The 20,578-nt window shown below is 39.1% G+C and overlaps 1 protein-coding gene across 3 annotated transcripts in view; it reads right to left on the reverse strand.

Moving 5' to 3' along the window:
• ano2b (anoctamin 2b) overlaps positions 1-20,578 on the reverse strand; it is a 69,294-nt gene that overhangs the window by 43,953 nt on the left and 4,763 nt on the right. For all 3 annotated transcript variants that reach the window (XM_017693985.2, XM_017693984.2, XM_017693986.2), the window contains 12 exons: positions 20,459-20,500; positions 19,800-20,132; positions 8,391-8,489; positions 7,285-7,439; positions 7,061-7,115; positions 6,727-6,778; positions 6,075-6,130; positions 5,905-5,952; positions 5,041-5,105; positions 4,805-4,939; positions 2,501-2,661; positions 1,189-1,271 (listed from right to left, as the gene is read on the reverse strand). In XM_017693985.2, coding sequence (XP_017549474.1) covers positions 1,189-1,271; positions 2,501-2,661; positions 4,805-4,939; positions 5,041-5,105; positions 5,905-5,952; positions 6,075-6,130; positions 6,727-6,778; positions 7,061-7,115; positions 7,285-7,439; positions 8,391-8,489; positions 19,800-20,132; positions 20,459-20,500 — 1,284 coding nt within the window. The remainder of the gene's footprint in view (positions 1-1,188; positions 1,272-2,500; positions 2,662-4,804; positions 4,940-5,040; positions 5,106-5,904; positions 5,953-6,074; positions 6,131-6,726; positions 6,779-7,060; positions 7,116-7,284; positions 7,440-8,390; positions 8,490-19,799; positions 20,133-20,458; positions 20,501-20,578) is intronic.

Consider the following 20,578-nt stretch of genomic DNA (forward strand, 5'->3'; position numbering starts at 1 on the left):
ATAGGTCAAAACCCACAGCAACTCAAGGACACAAAGCAAGGGCAAGCTCCAAGAGTTATCTACGGAATCTCGAAGGAGATAGTTTACAAAAGGAAAAAAAATTCAAACCTTTGCCCGTTCCTGAGGGGGAAGATTGCATTTTCGGAGAGGAAAGGGGAATATGTCAAATGAAAACAAAAACTACACTGGGTAAAACAAGCAGCACTAGATTTATACTGGTGCTATTTTTAGGCAAGCTGGCGTGCAAACATGTTTTTTTTAATCAACACAGAGTTATGTTCATTTTTTTTTAAAAAGCTGTCATAGGAACAGCTTTAAATCTATATACATGTATACCATAAACTATATGTGTTTAGACCTAAAAGAGCTGCTAATAGCCTATAATTTTTGCTCTTATAAGCCTAAACAAGATGTGGTTTATGATTTAAAAGGCTACAATATGCACTTCTCCAAAATGTCAATTATGTGTTGTGTGATTTTTTGGAGCTGTCTGTCAAGCACATGTGGTAGTTTTGGGGGCAGGTGAGCAATTTGAGCATTAGCTGGTGGAAGAGGTGCAACACTTAAACAAACAATCATTTATACGGCCTCCAAAATATCACCAGATAATGAAGTGTTAATACATTTTTGGAGAGAGGGAGGAAAAATGTGACACTTTCCTCTTTCTATTCTGTGCATTCTGATTTTGACACTGCCTCACTACTGCAAACTGATTCTATGATTTTCTGAAAGTGAAAATAAGTTTATTAAGTTTAAATGTTTACTAACGATTATTAAAATGTTTAATATTTTGGTGCACAATTTCTTTGTTTTTGCTTTAAATTCTGCAAATAAAGAGTAATTCTGTGTTCTCTGTTGAGGTTGTGTACTAATTTTCACTTAGAAAATCAGCAAAACATAATCTGACCAGGGCACCCAAATGTCTGTGTACTATACGTTACTATATGTTGACAGACATCTATACATAAAATTCACAAAAACTCTCATATGTTTGCAGATGTAAGAGTACAATTCAGCCTCAAGGCATCCTCCACTAATTTAAGCTTAAGGAGTGCCAAAATAACATGCAGACATATGACTGACAGAGAGAATCCTGTTATTCTTTTGCTCTTGGCCTCCACATCATCGTATATGGCTGATCATGTTAACAAGTGCTGGATGAAGGTAAATTTTCCAGTAGACACACACCTCTTCCTCCTCCATTCCTGTCATATTCCAGCTGTAGTTTAAGCTGTTCTGCCTGCGCTTCCAGTGCTCAAGAAACATGACCGCTGTATGAGGCCAGGGGAAGAGAAAAAGAGAGAGAGCAAGAGAGAGAAATATGAACATGAGCAAAAACACTGTATCACTAATTACGGTAATGGTTTGTTTAGTCTGTAATAAATCGCATCGCTTTCTTTGTGTCGGCACACTTTTAACTCCTCATGAATAGGACTACAAATTTAGATAACAAATCATCCCATTCATTGTAGACAAATATTAGGACAGTATTTGCTCTCAGTTTGAAAAGTGTACTTGAAAGCCAATAAATACTAGCCGCTCCAGGTGCATGACTGTACACACAAACACTCCATCTGCTCCTCACCGGGGGTCTGCGTATGGGGAATAATGCATATACCTCATTGCCACACACAGCTGTGAAAAAAAAGCACTCACAAAGGCTCCAAGAGAAGGGCCGATGACGGCAGAGCCAAGACCAGGCCTGAGAAGCCACTGACAGGCACTGGTAATGCTATACCTGCCCATTCATCACCCGCACGTACTGTACACACAAGCCTTTATCTCCATCTCCATAGAGACACAGCAACATATCTGCTTACTCATAGTGCTCGTCACCTGGGATTCAGATCCAGAGCAGGTGCTGAGGCAGCACACAGAACAGTCTGAACTGAGGGGCTGGGAAGGTGGTTCTAAACAGACCTTTATCACTTCTGCTCATTTTGTTAACCCTTTAACCTCCAGGCTTATCCATTTATTGTGACATGCGTGACAGTAAAATGTTCAGACATCAGGAGGTCCACTACTACTGTTATCACATAATGCATTTTTGTCTATTTTTATTGATAACAGTGTATCACTCTACATAAAAAAACACTTAAGCAAGTCAATATGATATTATTTATAAATTCTATGTAGTTTGAGGCAAGCATGTGATAATTTAGGTGCTTGTTAGCTGCCTTAACTTCAAAGTTCCAAGGCAAAACTTGCCAATCATCACCCATATTTCTCCAAGGAAAACTGTGTAGATGTTTATTTATTTATTTATTTTGCAGAACTATTGCTTCAATCTTAAGACACAGTATCCATTAACCACTATAAATTACGCAGTGACCATATAAAACTAGTAAACTAAGTAATGTACAAGGTTAAGAGTGAGGAACAGACATCCTGGGGACTTTAGAGCTTAAGAATCTGATGACTACAGAGGAGTATTCAATAAGTAGCGATGAAGACAGAGAAGAACAATGAAAAGCTTCTGCATAAATAAGAGGATGCCTACCCCACAGGGACATGAAAATGGCAAAGAAGACAGTGGCTGGGTTGTCGAAGAGGTGGCTGGCACGAGCAGTGCCACAAGCTGTGCTCAGGTGCCAGTAGTCACAGGCCCGGTCGCATAGTGGGCACATGGTGAAGTTCTGCGTCTCATCACACATCTCCAGACTGGCAGAACCAACACACAAACACATCCAAAACATTAAGAGGGTGATTAAAAGAGGGTGAATTTTAGGTCAACATTAACTGCCAGGTAAATAAAGTTAATCAAGTACAATTTATACACTGTATATACATACAAAGTACTGTGCAGAGGTCATAAGTAGTGTTTGGAGATTGTGAAATCCTCTGTTGGCTGGCATGCTGCTTTTAGAAGTATTTGAATCTTTTTGAGTTTGAGTTTTTGTGATATCATGCAACTATTCAATTTGGTTCGCTTTGTTTCACACTGGAACAGCTAAAGTGCACCAAATTAGACATATGAATACTTGCTTATTGGTTGGTGATATTTTTTGCATTTGATTTGTAAGTAACTTTTTGCTTTTTTTTTTTAAAAAAAACACATGTTGCCAAAACTGATTAAAAAGAAAGTACCACAGGTTCTTTATTTAACATGCACTACTTAAAACCAGAACATCCATGATGGCTAGTTCACTAGCTACCTACATATCATCAATATAAGCTTTCTGGTACCTCTGGTAACCTAAGAAAAGTAATTTAAAATATTGAAAAAAGTAGACTAATAATATCATAGCACACCATTTTAGTGTATTTATGGCACCAACTGTTGATGTAAATCTGACTAACATAGTACATTAACATTTAGAGCTTTTATGTCATTCCAAGACATTCATGGGCTATTGTAAAGTATAAACAGAAAGAATGTTAGTTAACAGAGAGATGGAAAGATCAGGAGGTGTGTACAAAATAAATCTTCACATTATGTTGTGTCACTTCATGCCTTTCAAACTGAACTGAAACAAAACTATGGCCTCCAGTGTTCCCAATATACTGTCAGTTAACATGGAAGTGAGAAGAAAAAGAGCGAATAGCAGAATACAAGTAATATTAATACAGCTTTAGTGATTTCATCATGTGTTCACCATTTTCAAACCTCTCCTCGCGGCAGCCCATAATTACTTGTAGTTATCATTAAAAACCTTGCTTGGCTATCATTATTCTTCTCGAAGTCTCTAAAATTAAATCTCTGCATTTAGTAGACCCATCTTGCATTCCCATTGGCATTGACATTTTCAAAATATCACATTATCCCTCAGGGATTATATTCTGCTTACAGTGTAAGCCCCAGGCAAGCTTTAAAGTCTTGAATGACAAGAACCATGGCACTTTTAAATGACACACTACCACCCTTTCTTAGGCATTTTACTGTGCTTGAGCACAATCTTAGAAATGAACAATCTCATAGAGCAGTGTACTCCCTACAATTCTTAACTGAGACTCTTCAAATAAATGCCTTTAGCTACTGGTTACAAAACATCACCTCGCTTAAGCTCTTTCTTGACCACTATGTGAACTGACCTTCTGGCCTGCGCAGAATGTCATGCTTACGATTGCCTGCTGCACTGTTATTTCTCAGGCTACACCCTTTCTCAGAATCATGGAGCTGAGATTAGCACTGATTCTTTTGCAGTAGTCCGTGTAATATTTTTGCAATGGGCGCAAGCTCAAACTCATCTTCATCTAACAGGTAAAAGGACTGTTTATCATTAGCTGAAAAGTCTTTAATAGTCTGTAATATATTAGCTTTATCTAACATTGCATTTTGAATGTTTGTGAAGACCTGCCACAAGCATTTGCTCGGCACTGACATGATCACTTAACATCATGTTTGTATGAGTCTACGTTGCTGAAGTTTACAATCGTTAACAATTTCCAAGGCCAGAGCACACTGACCTAACAAACACACTCAAATGGTGGTGGCTCTCTTTCGCAATAAGCTACCAAGAGTAAGTATGGTGAAAAACTTCACAATAATCTTAATGGCACTGTATGTAAGAGCCATTACTTTGTTGTAGCACCATTTTGGGTTGCATAATTTGTTTTTACTTAAAATATTAACTGAATATTTGTTCATTTTTATAAAAAAAAAGATTAATAAGATAGATACATTCAATTTGACACTATTCCACATGCATGAAGGTCATATGTTACGAGCGTGTAGTTTTAGATCACTGTTCTGTTGAATATCCTGCTGACCTCACCCAAGCAAGCTTGTCAGGCCCCTTTAGCCCCATGCCCAAACACGGCAGGCCTGAAGCCCATCACCCAGTATGTGTACACTGCCTCATACCTGGGTATATTGGAGTCAATGGTAAAGCAGCCGTATAAGAACACAATGATGCCCACCAAAGAGGCCAGGGCTAGCAGGTGAGTGTAGACACCAAGCCAGGCAAAGTAGAGGCCTATCTTCTCCCCAAAGTAATTCCTGAGGGCAAAAGTCAGAGTCTTTAGAAACCACGCATGAAGTATTGGGAACCATTCATCACATCTTATGAAGAACAGTGTGTTATTAAAAATGGCATGTACCTTATAAGGTCAAGTGGCTGATATTTGAAAATGGCTCCATATCTTGCCCACTCATCATGTAAAAGCTGAAACAGTGAGAAGAGTTCAGGCTGTACGGCATGCGCATACAAAAAGTGCCCATTATTCCTTCTGATGCTATATAAATACATAAGTACACTCTTAAATATTATTAATTAGTTACTGGCTTGGACATACAGTTCTAGGAAATACCTTTAATTAAACGGAACCTTATGTGGCGGTTCATAAAACGTTAAAACGAAATTTAGAAGAATGAATCCTTAAAGATCAATTCACTGAAAGGTTCTTAAACAACCAGAAGTGGCTGTTCTATGGTATTGTTCAAAAGGACCATTTGTGGAACCATATTTTTTTAAAACCCGTTTTTACAGTAGCCATAAATACAATTTTCACCTGATTTGGAGGAGGCCCCTCAGTAAAACTATGCATTTTATTCTTTAATAATAAAAAACATTGATGGAATATATTTTTTCTAGGAAATTTGTATGATTTACAGAAAAAGAAGTGAACAGGATTTTTGTCTTTGTGAGTGAGCAAGCAAGTCAGCACTTTTAAAAGTAGTTTTATTGTATTTAACACTGTTTTTATTGGCAGATTTTTCTGATATCAAGAAAGCTGTAGTTTTGAAGTGTGAATTGTTTTCACAGAAGGAGGTTCCAATCCACTTACACATATTTCACACATAAAGCCAACAATGTTCTAGTTAACCTGATAAGAGTTAGAAAGAAAAATATTTAATCTGATTATATTAGTCAACAATGCTTGAGCTGATTTCCACTCCACCAGTGGAATGGCCACTAAGGTGGCTGCACAGAGCAGCTAAATAAATGTACAAAAAATAGTCACCTGTCTGTCATTCTTCCCTTCTGAATGTCCACTGTCCTTGAAGTCTCCCTGCAGCAAATCATTCATTAACAATTTTCAACATACTGAATCCTGGATTTTGTAACAGCTAAAGAAATCAACTTGGATTATAAATGAAGGTTTAGATGAAGAAGTGCACAAACTCAACTCACATCATGCAGAGGAAAGGCAGAGTCATACACTCCTTTAGCTATTAATGTGGTGATCCCTGCAAGCAAAGAGAGAAATCACCAAAAAGTACCACAGGCTGATTGGCACGACCCCGCTGCTTTGCTTTGTGTGAAGCTAGCACACAGGGTTTTCAAAATGGAAAGCGGCTGACATGTAGAACACAGGCTTTCATCAAAGTAATTAATCAGTCCTCAAAGGAACAACACACACACTCCGGTGATTAGCCCTCGATTAATAAAGTGGCTCCCCAGCAACAAGCTGGAGGGACCACCACTCCACTCCTCCGCCCCCCATGGACTCCGCTTCAATTCCGAGCCCAATCGTGGGATTGCATGACCCAGTTTAGACAGTAGAGGAGACAGAGAGGAAGAGAGCAAGTGAGTGAGTAGAGAGAGAAGTCTAGATAAAGAGAGCGTGAACCCAACCCCTTCTGTTAGATAGCCTCAATCTCTCCATTGCTGCCGGCAGTGTCCGTCTGCTGAGCAGATCGGTCCAGGAGAGCATATGGCAGAGGCCTCTCTCCAGCACCTAGCTCCGCCAGCATCGGACCCAGCGCGCCTCTCATCCTGGCTTTCCTCAGGATCTCTCTACCAGTTTTTCATCACCTTGGTTATAGATTATTGCATTACTAACCCATGGTTTGGCAGGTCCGTGTGCAGGCGGTGCGTCTAAGGATTTCGTACACCTGGGAGGAAAGGAGAGAGAGGGTGAGGGAGAGAGACAGAGAGAGAAAAAGAGAGAGAGAGAAAGAAAGGGAGAGACAAACAAAACAAAGTGTTCCTAGAGAGCCCCCAGTGGAACTGTCTCCTAGTAATATGCCTACAGAGGGCAGCGTCATCTCAGGCTGCTGGTAAATAACCACATTAATCCAGCAGACTCACACAACAACCAGGCCAGCCAATTCTAACCGTGCTGTCCCAATTAAACAAGATGACCTGTTCCACACTGAGGAAGGAGAAGGACTTACGATTCGGCTCCTAGTGGCATTGTCAAAGAAGGTGTCCTTGGATTCAATGTTGTACCTGAAAAAGACAAAAAAGCAGTGAGGCTGAGTAAAGGCAAGGTTCTGCCAAAGTCATGAGTAAGGGTTTATGTTTTTGAGTCAGACAAATGCCTTCGGCACTAAGAGAAATCTTGTTAAATCATCCTCCCCCATGTGCGAACCCTTATGGTTCCCCAGAGGTTCCTCACAGATGGAGCTTGTCCCGGGAGAAGCTGTGCGAGAGGAACTTGGTGCGGCTCTGCTGCTGCAGGTGGGGAATGTTGGGCTGGAAGGGCTGGTTCAGCTTCCTCCATACTGCACTCATGGTGGCAGACAGGCCCTTGTCTTCCTTCATCTCATAGCTCTGGGAGAGACACATACAGCGAACAACAAAACATGAAGAGGTGACAAATTTCTTGACAACAAATTACTTTAAACAGATCATTAGAAAGTTATTCAATTATTATTAAAAAGAAAACATAATTATAGAATATGATAACTAATTCCAAACTTATGAAATGGGTTGTTCATGTATATTTACTTCAAGCGTATCCAAATTCAATGACGGAACCACTGAATGGTTTAGTGGGGTACAGATCAGTAGATCAAGACTGACGTAAAGCCTTCCTAAAAGTATTTGACTCACAAAAAAAATCACTAGTGAACTCTTCCAGCCGAGGTCATCACTGTTCCTTTTCAGGTGTAAAGGGATTTTTAAACACCTTTATCAACTTTCTGTCTTGTTTATTTTGCAGATTCTTTGATCATCCCCATGTTGATGAATGTCTACGGGCGTTTGCCCTGCATTTCACCCCATATTTATATCCTAGTGAAGCAGGTCTGGATGAATGATCACTTAAAAGAGTTCATTAAAAACCTCAAGGCTTTAAAAGATAAAATATTAATGTGTATATGTGTCAATTATAAACAAAAAATCTTTTGATTGATTTTTTACAGAAATTTGCTGCGTTTTCTCATCTAGTCAGGGGCAAATTAAATTAAATTAAAAAAAAATTTTATTTAGCATTTTTGTGGGATTGCCAATAATACCAAAGTGCACTTTACTAACTGACCTCCAAGACTAGATCATGAGCAACCACAATTTAGAATTCTTTGATGGAGAAAAGAACAAGTCCTACTCTAATATCTGACACTTCAGTGACCTTTGACCTAGCTTCTTTTCACACAAAGACAGGGTAACTCTCCAAATGTTATGGTCAGTTTACTCAGTAAAGAGACCCCATGGTGTCTGAACATCCACACTAATTATGAAAGAAAGCTGACACCTGCAGAGCGTATATGAATTGAGACACACCTTTTTCGTGGGCACTTTGATCTTGAGGAATTCTGCTTCCCTGCTCAGGACCTGCCAGGGTGCATGTACCCGGATAAAGCCTTGCCCATGGACCTTGTGCTGGGGGAGTGACAGACAGAAGCATTAGTCAGAGGAGGCTGATTGTGAACCCCAGGGATTCCACTCCACAGGACCCCGTGCTCTGCATTAAAACGTTTCCTACCCCAAAAGTTCTAATCCAGCTCATGAGGGGCTTGATAATTACCTGATGAGTTGGATCAAGTGTTAGCTATATATAGCTGTATACAGTGGAGTATACAATGAAGTACAGCTGAGACAGTGCAGTGCAGCATGTCCTTATAACCCGAGTTACTGTCTAGCCTATGGGACATGATATAAATGCAATTATGCACTGGAATCATGTCTCAGAGAAGATATTTAATGCCTTGAGAACAGGCCAAAATGTTTGGGCAGTGCTGCTCTAAAGCAACACACTGCAAAATCGAAAATCTAGCCAGTGTGTCTTTTATGTGTGTGCGCGTGTGTGTATATGAGAAAAGTTTGAGAAAAGTCAAGTAGAAATCGATAAAACAAAAGTTTTCAAAACTAAACTTTGAAACATGATAAAAAGGCAGAGGTAAAATGGGACTCATCATGTCACCATCAGATAAATAGTACTTCAAGCTTTCATCTTTGAAAGAGAAGAGAAAAATAGAGCTCCACAAAAAATCCATCAAGACATCCTTCCACGGTGAGAAGGAACATGGGAAGTGCTATGGGTCAGAATGTGTGTAGCAGTCAAGAAACTGTTACTGACAAAAGGAAATAAACAAAAAAAATGCCAAGAAGCTGCTGGGGTTCTCAGAGCAACAGACTGACCAACCCGAAGTCCAGACTTAAACATTACTGAATGCATTTGGAATTACTTGCATCCTGAAAAGAATGGAAGTTGTAATAACAGCAAAGAGTGAACACACTAAATACTGAAAAATGGGATATTATATTTACCTATTGAAGCTTCTGTGTAATTTTCTGTCAAATATGTTTTCTGCTGCTTTCAGGACACTGGAAAGTTAATAAATTGTACTTGCTGTGTGGAAATTATATAAATGGTGGTCTAATTTTGCACGGTACGATATACAAGAACATTATAAGACTATTCAACCTGTTTTAAGTCATTTTATTAATAATCTTATCCCTCTGGCAGATCATTTTCCTTTTTTTTCTTGCTGAGCAATATTTTATCTCTCCCATTAATTAGGTATAGCCATTTTTGCAACTCAGCCTCGTTCTTATTTCAGTACCAAGCTAAGAGGACAAGAACGAGTGCAGAATTCCTGGAATGTAAAGTCTCCACAGAAAAACACCCTCAAAAAGTCTGCCACACGAGTGCACAGACACCAGGCTGTTATGCATAACGACAGAGGTGAAAGAGATCCCTAATTCACTGTGCACCTTTGAGATGCTGTGTGATCCTTTGCTCCCCAATCGCAGACAGCATGTGGCACAACTGGGACAGAAACCCCGGTCCCAGCTGTTGGGTGTGTCTCTGCGACGCTGGGCAGCACTTTGATTCTCTGTACTCTCCGGGGGATTAATTACATGTTAAAAAATATTTTGCATGGAGATAACAGTTGCTAATGGAGGTAAACGGTCACTCTATCTGCCATACACCTACAGAGACGATTACATAAACTTCAACATGGAGCTCAGCATTACAGTGTGCGTGTGTGTGCGTGTGCTGGTCATGTAACAGAACTCTAAAGCTGCCTCATCGCCGCACAGCGATGATAGTAACTTTATCTGTCTGGCTGTACTTGGCTATGCCATCATGATCAAGGCATAAGCGTGTGCTAAGAAGAGAGGAGGATGTGATGCTGACGATAAGTGACAGAGAGAAAGAGAGATGGAGGGAGATCATGGAAACCTGAAGCGAACCTCGCTCTGGCCTGTGCTCTAGCACGGTACTTTCTTCTGTCCCCTCCGCACACACATACACCACACAAAAGTGAGATAAAAATAACATGTGGATCTGAGAAGGTTAATTAGGATAAGATATTCCAATTAGTACTTCATCTCAGCAGGGTAAGGCAATTAGGTCGATTTTAGAGCAGGCTGAGGGGGAGCCTTCACTACGGAAACCAGCTGCAGCTGACATTTCAGGGGCTTCCAAACACACAAAAGCGGAAGTGTCCCCCGCATGCAAGGGTGAATCCTGCCTTTGACATTTGGAATAATTAAGCAGAGATCTCACTGTAGATGTAAAGGGCAGTGATGAAGAATATTAACAAGAATAGACCAACATGTGCTTCTGACAGCGATGAAAATGATGTGGTTCATGATGCGGACCATGACAATGAAAGAGAAGAAATGACAGGAATAAAAACAGAGCACTTCATTTCAATGTGTCTGGGACTGTGCAGGGATTCAGAATTTTATTTCTAAGAATCACTCCAGAGAAATATCTTTGTATTTTAGGCCTATATCGAAACACATTATCACTTAGGAAACATGAGTTTCCTAGTAAACCAGTAAACCTCTGGTTAGCATATACTGGAAAAAAACAGAAAGAGTTATCTTCTTATTTACAAAAGATGGGCACACGTTTTTTCTTCTTGTTTAACCTGTTTCGTGGTTGCCATGCTATTTCTGCCTGTTTTGGAGGACCCCCAGGTGGACTACGCATTTTTTCTTCAGTAACAATGACGGATCATATATCGATATTTATGATTTACAAAACCAGAAGCAATTTTCATTTTCATAACAGAGCAACATTTATAAAAGTGTCATTTTATTGAGCTTAAATGCTATTTTTTATTATGCCAGCTTTTCAGGATTGTTTGATATGAAGAAAGCTGCAGTGCCATCCATTTTATTTCGGCACAGGAAAGAAGTGGTGAGCTGAGAACGGTTTTTACAAAAGGGGCTCTTAGTCCTCCCCTTTCACCACCATTGCTCACTAGCAGTTCAAGACAGACACTCAACATTTCACACACAGAGCGCCAACAGTGTCCTAGTTAATCTGATAAAGTTACACTGATGTTTGAAATCAATTTCCATTCCAATGGCAGAATGGCCACTAGGGAGCCTGCAGAAGATCAACAATGGAAAGAATATTTATGCTATTAAATATAAACTATTTAAATATAAAAATATGGAACTTTTTTTTTTTTTTTTGGAACAAATAGATATTGAGTTGGCATCTTGACATTGTATGTACCTTATTATTATTATTATTATTATTATTATTGTTATTATTCATTTATTTATTTGATTATTTTTTTACTTTTTATAGGTGTAGCAGGGCAGTGATAAAAGTCAGAACAAAACTCAAACCAACATGTGGCCCAAATGACAATAAAAATGATGATAACTATTAAAATAAAATAAAATAAAAAAATAAAAATATAAAAAAATATAAAATAAAAACTATGGATGCAGAACATCAGAATCATACCAGTATTGAGAGATAATTGCTTTAAAAAAAGTACTGGCATGGGACAGCTGTTTAGACTTGACCAATACTTGATGATGTAATTATTGTACTCCAGATCCGCACAACGTGTAGGTGACACTGGGCTATTACGGTAAAATGTCTGCATTTTATCAATGTAACTGCATTTGTAATCCTATAGAAATAAATACTTGGCTGTAACATTGGCTGCCATTCTTCTCAGAAGCTTGTTATATCGAAACTGTTAGAAATGAATATACAGCACTTTGTAATGAAACTCATCAAATGTTTATGTATCAGACTATGTACATGAATAATATCAGATATCACCACATGCACACAATTCCCATGTTGTTGCATCCCTAATAAAAAAACAACAAAGCATAAGTAATGATGATCATGAAGACACTGCTGATGAAGATGATGTCTGTGAATATAAAAGAGAAGATACAATAAAACAAAGGATACAGAACAAAAACAACAATGAACCACCAGCGATGATGGTCATGACGCATCACCTTCCTCGTGACGCTTGGGTGAAAGGACAATTTAGCTGTCCAGATTCCCGTAATCATGAACCTAACAGGTGAATAATTTATAGGCTGCGACTTCAAGCGTTTAGCAGCAGTCACAGAGCACAGCCCTCAGAAACACGAGAACACTGGAGTTTTAAGCGTTCAGAACCACAGCTTAATTAGGAATGAGTACTGCTAAACCAATGCAAGTTGGTTCGGTGTGGCAGAAAGACAACAATCCACCCATTAGTCCACCCACTTTCAAATTCTTGGATACCACAAAAGAATGTCATGTTTTTGAGAGATGGCAAAGAAGCCATAAGTGGTTGAACATTTTAAGGCAGGTAAACCCACTTAAAGCCAGTTTAGATGTATTCTGTGGCGTGCTCTGTCAAATTCAAAAGCTTCCATGAGCATTTAGTCTCTACAATGCTGCTGCACGTTAAAAGTGATGCTAATTATTCTATGTATTACATTTAAAGCAGGGGAGACTTCTGTGCTGATGCTTTTCAAAGTGGTGCGATCAGCCATGTGAACGTGCTCGAGGAGGATCAGCTGGCGCTTTTGGTTTTCTACGCTTAAAGGCACATTTCATACGTATATTATCATGTTCCCCGAAAATAAAACTCAACATTTACACCTTAAATCCCAGGCTTATTATATCTTCAGGTTTATTATTCAGACGTCACACGTACTACAATGCAAACAAGCCGAGATATGGAATTGTTAAATAAAAGTCCTGGTCATCTGAGGGATTAAACGACTGTGTACTCACTGCCATTTTACACATGCTGCATAGGACTGGGAGCATCCTGAGAGGTTTTTACAGGTCTCCCAGCAAAACAGAAAAAATATATAATATTAAGAAACAGGGAGACAGACATTTAACACATGGTCTTCAAATGAACATAAACCACTCTGTCGCTGTCCTAACAAAACTACTTCCAGAAATGCACTAAATGTTTGAATCTCTATTGGTCCATTCATGATCACACAGCTGTTATTTTCAAGCGGTGTAAAAAAAAATAAAAAATAATAAAAATAGTGATGAGGTTTTGATATGACAGCGGCTATTCTCATTACAAGTCCATTATAGTGTGGATCCCCTTTGGCAAACCACTCTGAGCTCTACAAAGGCGGATACCCCAGATATTAATCAGGCCTGAAATACTTACTTGGCTTGATCAATAAAGTCTACAGTAAAATAACGTCAAGTTTTCGTTTACAATGTCAAGCGGACGTCCGACCTTCACTAGCTAGTTTAACGATTTATCATGAAGAGGCCAGCAGTTAATTTAGCGTGTCTATGTAAAAAAAACGCGAAAGAATAGAGCAAATATAGCCGAAAGTAAAAACAGTAAAGTCTGGGAGCATTCTCTTAAAATAAAAAGGATAACGTAACATTAGTCCCATACAAAATAAGCTCGTCTGACTCTCCACGCAAGGACAACGCTACCTTCCAACGCCGGGGAAGAAAACCTGCTGCTGTCGACTGTGAAGCAGCAGAGCGGTCAGTAAACGGACGGAGCTGAAGTTCTCTGAAAAGCAACCAGCATGTAACTGTTGCACTATTTAAGGTGGAACAGAAATGTCGAAAAAATGTAAACTAACTTCAGCCTCGTAGTTACCGGTAGCTTTTCCTCCGAGTTGGTCTCCTGACAAACCGAACTAAAGTGAAGTTCAGCCTGAGGACGTGCGGCTCACACTGTAGGTGAGCTAATAACGTTCCCCTTACAAGAAACACCACAGACTAGTAGCTTAACTAGAATATTTAGCAGACTGCTTCAGAAACCACTGAGCAGCTTGTCCTCGTCCCTCACAGCCTTACATATATTAGCCATCTAGCTAGCTAGATTAGCTAACTGGGTTGTGTACAACTGGCTAATTAGCTTAACTCATTTTGTAAACACAGGCGAATCTCGAGTGGCTCCCGACTCGGTGTAGTCCAAGTTATGAAATTTTGGGCTCTGCACCCTAATTATGCACAAATATGTCCAGTAGGGAATTATACCCATGTGGCTGAATCCCAAACAGCGCTTTATTAGAGCTATTATGTACTTTCTAGACGCAAGAGACATTATTCAAGACCTACCTAATGCATTATGTACGGAGCAGGGAGCCGTTCGAGAGTCCGCTAACTAACAAAGCTAACTATAGTTTTCCCATATAACTCAAAACCTGAGAACCTTTTCACACAGAGCTTATCCAGTGAAGCACCATGTTAAAATGTGAAAGCAGTTAAACGACGCTGCAGTATGAGGATATTTGCAGTGTAACCTTTATTTACATATTTATTATTGTACCGCTTATCTTTAGCTCTTGCTTATTATCTCAAGATTACGAGCAGGCCTAAAGAAAGCGCTTTGGTGAACACTATCTCAGTATGTCAAATTACTCCCAGACATTTTAATGGTACAGCTCTTCACATTCATTTAATTATTTAATTTCACATGCATTATCAACTGTCAAAATATTTGTTTTTGCAGCTCGTATTAATACAAGACTAGACCCGAAAATACTTTTACATTCATTGTTTTGAAGGTGATCCATAATGAGGATTGGTCTGGAATTACTGCACAGAAAATAGGTATCCTAAAATGAAGCTGATGAATGGATGCTACATTTTTCTCAAGCTGTTCGTTACACATCGAGATGTGCATAGCTCATATCTAAAATGCTTAACACTACACCAACACTACACATATAAGGCATAGAGACAGATATAAGAGGTCCGCCCCTCTCCACACACATACCAAGAAGGCCTGCAAACCTGCAGATGTGTTCCAGCTGTAAATGTCCTCTCATGAGCATTCTTAATTGTACAAAGTATGTGTACAAAGTGAACATTACTATGATAAACAACAACTGAGAAACTTTAAAGGGCTCATGTTGTATTTTTAGTCCAGATATGGCATCTGTCTAGCATTATGAAACAGTCATAATTCATTTTAGAATCACCTCTTTTATGTTACCTTTTTCCAAATGCTCTTCATTGATGAGGATTAAACAGGCTTTTTTGTTACTGTGCCTTTAAGACTTATATATGTATGTGTACATATAAGCGATCTCTGTTCTGATTGGCTACCCTGTACTGAGCCTCATTGAAAAAGCAGAGTGCAAATGCTGTAACAGTCCTTGCGACTTCAACATGAATGGAAGGGGCTAAACTGCTACAGGCTGAATAGGCAGTTATATGTGAACGTGTAGTTTTTATGTGACATCACAAAAATAATGAATTTGCAAATGGACTGTATGATCTGGGATGTGAACTGTGTTTATATACTACATCAAACAAGCCAAAAAATCATTTTGCTAGATATGGGCCCTTTAAACATAGCCAGCTGTGTCCTCCAAAAGCCCACAGCTTGCACTCAAACAGAGAACCCATCTGTAGGGCAAACCCAGGCAGTAATTTACTGGATTCACACTTTAGAGACATTTTAATGGCATTTCATAATGTTTTAATTATTGATTTCTGTATATCACCTATTCATCAAAGCATGTATCAAGCTTAAAACCTCATTACTCAATGCAACTGTGACTGAAATTACCAGTTAATTATGAAATGTGTAAATGTGTCCTTAATTGTTCTACTTTTAAAATCTATCATCACATTTACTCACATTTTGATTTAGTTCAGTTAATGATATAATATGAAAAAGCTGTAAAAAACACCATCCTAAAGTTAGCAAAGCTTACTAGGGATGGGAATCATGATTTGATTTAATTTCAATTAAGGGTGCCAAGGTGCAATTATACATTTATTCTGTATGCATCTTGATTTTTTCAGTTCTGTCGCCTACATTATGACTCTGTGCCAAGTTTGTCCTTCACAAGTAGTGTTGTGAAAAATGGGGCCCACCATGCACCACTACTCTGCACTGGAGAGATTCCTTAAGAGGTTTGGAATCTATGTCATGGCAGCCCATATGTCTGATGGGACATTTTTTCTGGTGTGCATGTTTGAGACAAACAGAGGGGGGATCAGAAAATTGGCCTTATCTCTCCTTGCATGAAGAAACTGAATTAAAATGACTGAACCTTTAACCTATATCTGAGTGTCTTCAACAGCTTTAGCTTATTTTCACCATCCAATATGTTTAAAAAAAACAACAACAAAAAAAACACCTTAGTCTTAGAATTCCTTTTTTCTCACCGCGAACCTCAGTGTTTTCCATTTTTTCACTCTTTTTAATGGTTTTCATTTCTATTTTATGTTTTAATGTTACCCTAACAGTGATCATTATTTATGAATACCTTATTTATCAAAGGTTCCTGTGATCAGTTTGTTGACTGTTAATCTGCAGTACTGGATTACATTTATGTCCTATTTTTTTATATTAAGCACTATTTTGTATTTATATCAGTATTCTATTGTGCCTAAACTTTGGCATATGACTAGCTATAGGTACCTGCTCATTGTGTGTTTTCATTGTATAACTACTATTGTTTATGCTGTCTCAACACAAATGGAGGATGATGTTTGTTAAGTTAGTGTATTTTTAATTTAAACTCTTGACAAAACAGCCTGATGCATCTAATTGGTCCTTTAAGCACAATAGTGTATATATATCTATTTGACACATCTGTCATACTAGACACATCATGTACAGAGGATGATGTTGAATTCTGAGTAAAACCTCTTCAGATCAGTTGCAAATCCTTATAATCCAAGCCTTATTACATCTTATCATTCTGTAAATAAATGGACTACAAAGCAAGCAGGGTTTGTTATTCCTAAACTATAGAAGCATGCTTGCAGGTCTTGGGGTTAAAAGATATTAATATTCAGCTCTTTATGATCTCTTCGGACTATACCATCTCAAGCAATGTCAAGCCATGACCCCCAATAGACGAACACATGAGTGACAACAGTAACTAGCATCATTAATAACAATACAGAGCTCATCTGCTTAATAATGGATGTAATCTATAAAAACAAGGGGGTTGCTCTCTTGCCCTCTGCAACAGTTTTGCTGCAAAATAGAGGGTTTCTTAGGAGAACCTGGCAAAAGTCCCGGCGCAATCTGGAGAGACAGCCAAGAGGAGTAGCCCAAACCCAACACCCACGCGCAGAGATTCCACTGTGCTGCACGAACTCACGCACTCACGCACATCACTTAACACATTGTGTTTCACGAAGCAGTCGCTCCAGAAGAGCAGACAAGAACAAAACATCTCAGTATTAGCTCTGAATGATGCTGATGAACAAAACAGCCTTGATGAAACTGCAAAACATTCATAGCGAAGTATCAAGGTCTTTCTTTAGTGAAATTCTATGGCTGGTGCCTGGAGAGTGAAAAACAATCTCTCCCTGCAGCATCACGAAAACTATTCCTTTTGAAAAGATCTGAAAAGATTTCAAGCTCCTGACACGAAGAATTTAACCGAAACATCTTAGTATTTGAAAGTCGACCTCATGAACACCTCTTTTCCCCAAAAAACGGCAGCCACTAATGCTTTCTGGGATCACATCCTACTGAAACATGTTAATATTGTACAATTGGCCTTATGAAACACTCTTTTCCTCAAGAAGATACAATCACCAATATTTTCTCAGGTTATGATCTACCAAAACATTCATATCTCTTTTTTTCAAAAATCAACAGCCACTAGTCCTTTCTGGTTTTATACTCTGCTGCAACATTTGAAAACTGACCTCATGAACATGTCTTTTTCTTCGCTAATGTGTCATGGGATTGTGATCTCCCGAAACAGCTCAGTGTTTATGTCAACATCTGAACACATGACAGCTACTATTGCTTTCCAGGACTGCATTCTATTGAAATATCTCAGCATTCAAAAATGTACCCTATAATCACCTCTTTAGCCCAAAAAATGACAGCCATTAGTGCTTGTCAGATTGTGTCCTATTGAAAATGTTAATATTAAACAATTGCCCTTGTGAAAACCTTTTTGCTCATAAAAAAACACACTAATGTTCTCTATCATTATGATCTACTGAAACATCTTGATATTTGAAAGTAAAACTTATAAATACCTCTTTTGGTCAAAAACAACAGCCTGTTGTCCTTTCTGCCACTGCACTCTGTTGAAATGTGTTCTGTTGAAAATATCTGAACGTCCATTTCATCAACACCTCATTTGCCCCAGGAACAAGAGCCACTACTTATTTCTTTCTACTAATTCTTGCATTCCACTGAAACATCTAAAAATTTGGAAGTTGACCCCTAATGTTTTCTGGGATTGTGATCCACTGAAACATCTTAATATTTATGTCAACCTACTGAACACCTCTTTTGCTCAAAAATCGGCAGCCACTAATGCTTTCTGGGACTTTTTTGGGGACTGCATCCTACTGAAACATTAATATTCCAAAAAACAATAACAATAATGTTTTCTCAAATTATGATCTACCAAAACATTTGAAAGTCAACCTCATGAATATCTCTTTTGCTCAAAAAACAAGTCATTGATGTTTCATGGGATTGTGATCTACCGAAAGAGCTTAATGTTTATGTCTACCTCTGACCACCTTTTTTGCCCAAAAATGACAGCTACTAGTACTTTCTCTGGTTGTGTCCTATGGAAAATCTTAATATTTGAAAATAGACCTTGTGAAAACCCTTCTTGTTCCAAAAATACAGTCACTAATGTTCTCTGTGATCTACTGGTATAGAAGATACAATCTACTATAATCTACTTAAACATCTTGATATTTGAAAGTCAAACTCACAAATACTTCTCTTGCTCCAAAACAACACCCTGTTGTTCTTTCTGGGATTGCGCTCTGTTCAAACATCTAAATATTTAAAAGGTGACCTCATGAACACCTCTTGGGCTAAAAAGTGCTTTCTGGGATTGTGATCTACCAAAATATCTGAATATTTGAAAGTCCATCTCGTCAGCATCTCTTTTGCCCAAAAACAACAGCCATTAGTTATTTCTGGTATTTCTGCTAGTGTTTTCTAGGATTGTGATCCACTGAAACATCATAATTTTTATGTCAACCTCTTGAACACCTCATTTGCTCAAAATAAAAAAGCAGTTACTAGTGCTTTCTGGGATTGCATCCTATTAAAACATCTACATTTCCAAACACTGATCTCATGAACATAGCTATTGCTCAAAAACAGCCACTAGTTATTTTGAGGACTGCATTCCATCAAAACATCTGAATATTTGAAGGTTGACATCATGAACACCTCTCTTAAGCAAAAACACCCCAGTTGTTAATGTTTTCTGGGACTGTGATCTACTGAAACATCTTACTATTTGAAAGTCAACCTCATCGACACGTGTTTTGCTCAAAAAATGACAGCTACTGTTGCTTTCTTGGATGCAGACATAATGCATTTCAATCCTCATGTTGAGACGCACATACAGTGAAGCACCATTAAACGGAACAGTTTGTCGCCATAACAGAAAGAGTCAACAGAAACAGTCCTGTTCCTCAGGAGAGTTCAGCCGTGTGCGATTCAGCCATTATTCCACACTCACCTCATTGTCCCGCTCCATCTCCAGCCCAGCCTCCCTCAGATTGGCCTCAAACTCCTCCCGTATCATGATCTTCTCACCCTCGGCTGGGTCAGCAGGGCCCATGTCCAGCACCACCTCCGCATGCTCTTCCTTGACCCCTTCGGGCTCTTTGCTGCCCACGCGGGGGAAGCTGCCGTTGGAGATGACGGAGAGCCGGTGCTGGCCGGGGGATTCGTGGAGCGAGGATGGCCTCCGGTACTGATAGACCAGCACATAGTCCACTTTCCTCTTCCCATCGGCAAAGTACAACCCTTTGCCCGGCTCGTGCCCTGCATCCATGAAGTTGTTGACCACCTGTAAAAGCGCCAACGGGGAAACACAATGAACTGAGAAGCGCAGCACTCACCGCTTCGCCTGCATATCAAATTCACATCGAGAGGAAAGAGGGGGGGGCATGACAGGCATGGATGTAGGTCAGACTATTGCTTCTTAATTTGGCTGCTCTCAATACACTTATAGAACGGAAGACAAGAAGAGCGGCACTTTTCATTCTGAGGGGGCAGGCACCTGGTTTGAAGTTAAAAGTCTCAACTACTTCAGATAATGTGATTATAACCCGCAACAAATCACAGTGCAAACACAGCAGCTGAGTTTATTCAGAAATTGAGCGGCGTACTCACAGGTAGCTTGTCATCCCTGGAAGAGTGCAGCATGTTGGAGCTCTTTAAGGGAAGCCAAATAGAGAGAGAGAGAGAGAGAGAGAGAGAGAGAGATTCAGACGAGTTGAAACCGTTGCACAA

Source organism: Pygocentrus nattereri, chromosome 1 (assembly GCF_015220715.1).
Source record: "Pygocentrus nattereri isolate fPygNat1 chromosome 1, fPygNat1.pri, whole genome shotgun sequence".
Classification (NCBI taxonomy): domain Eukaryota; kingdom Metazoa; phylum Chordata; class Actinopteri; order Characiformes; family Serrasalmidae; genus Pygocentrus; species Pygocentrus nattereri.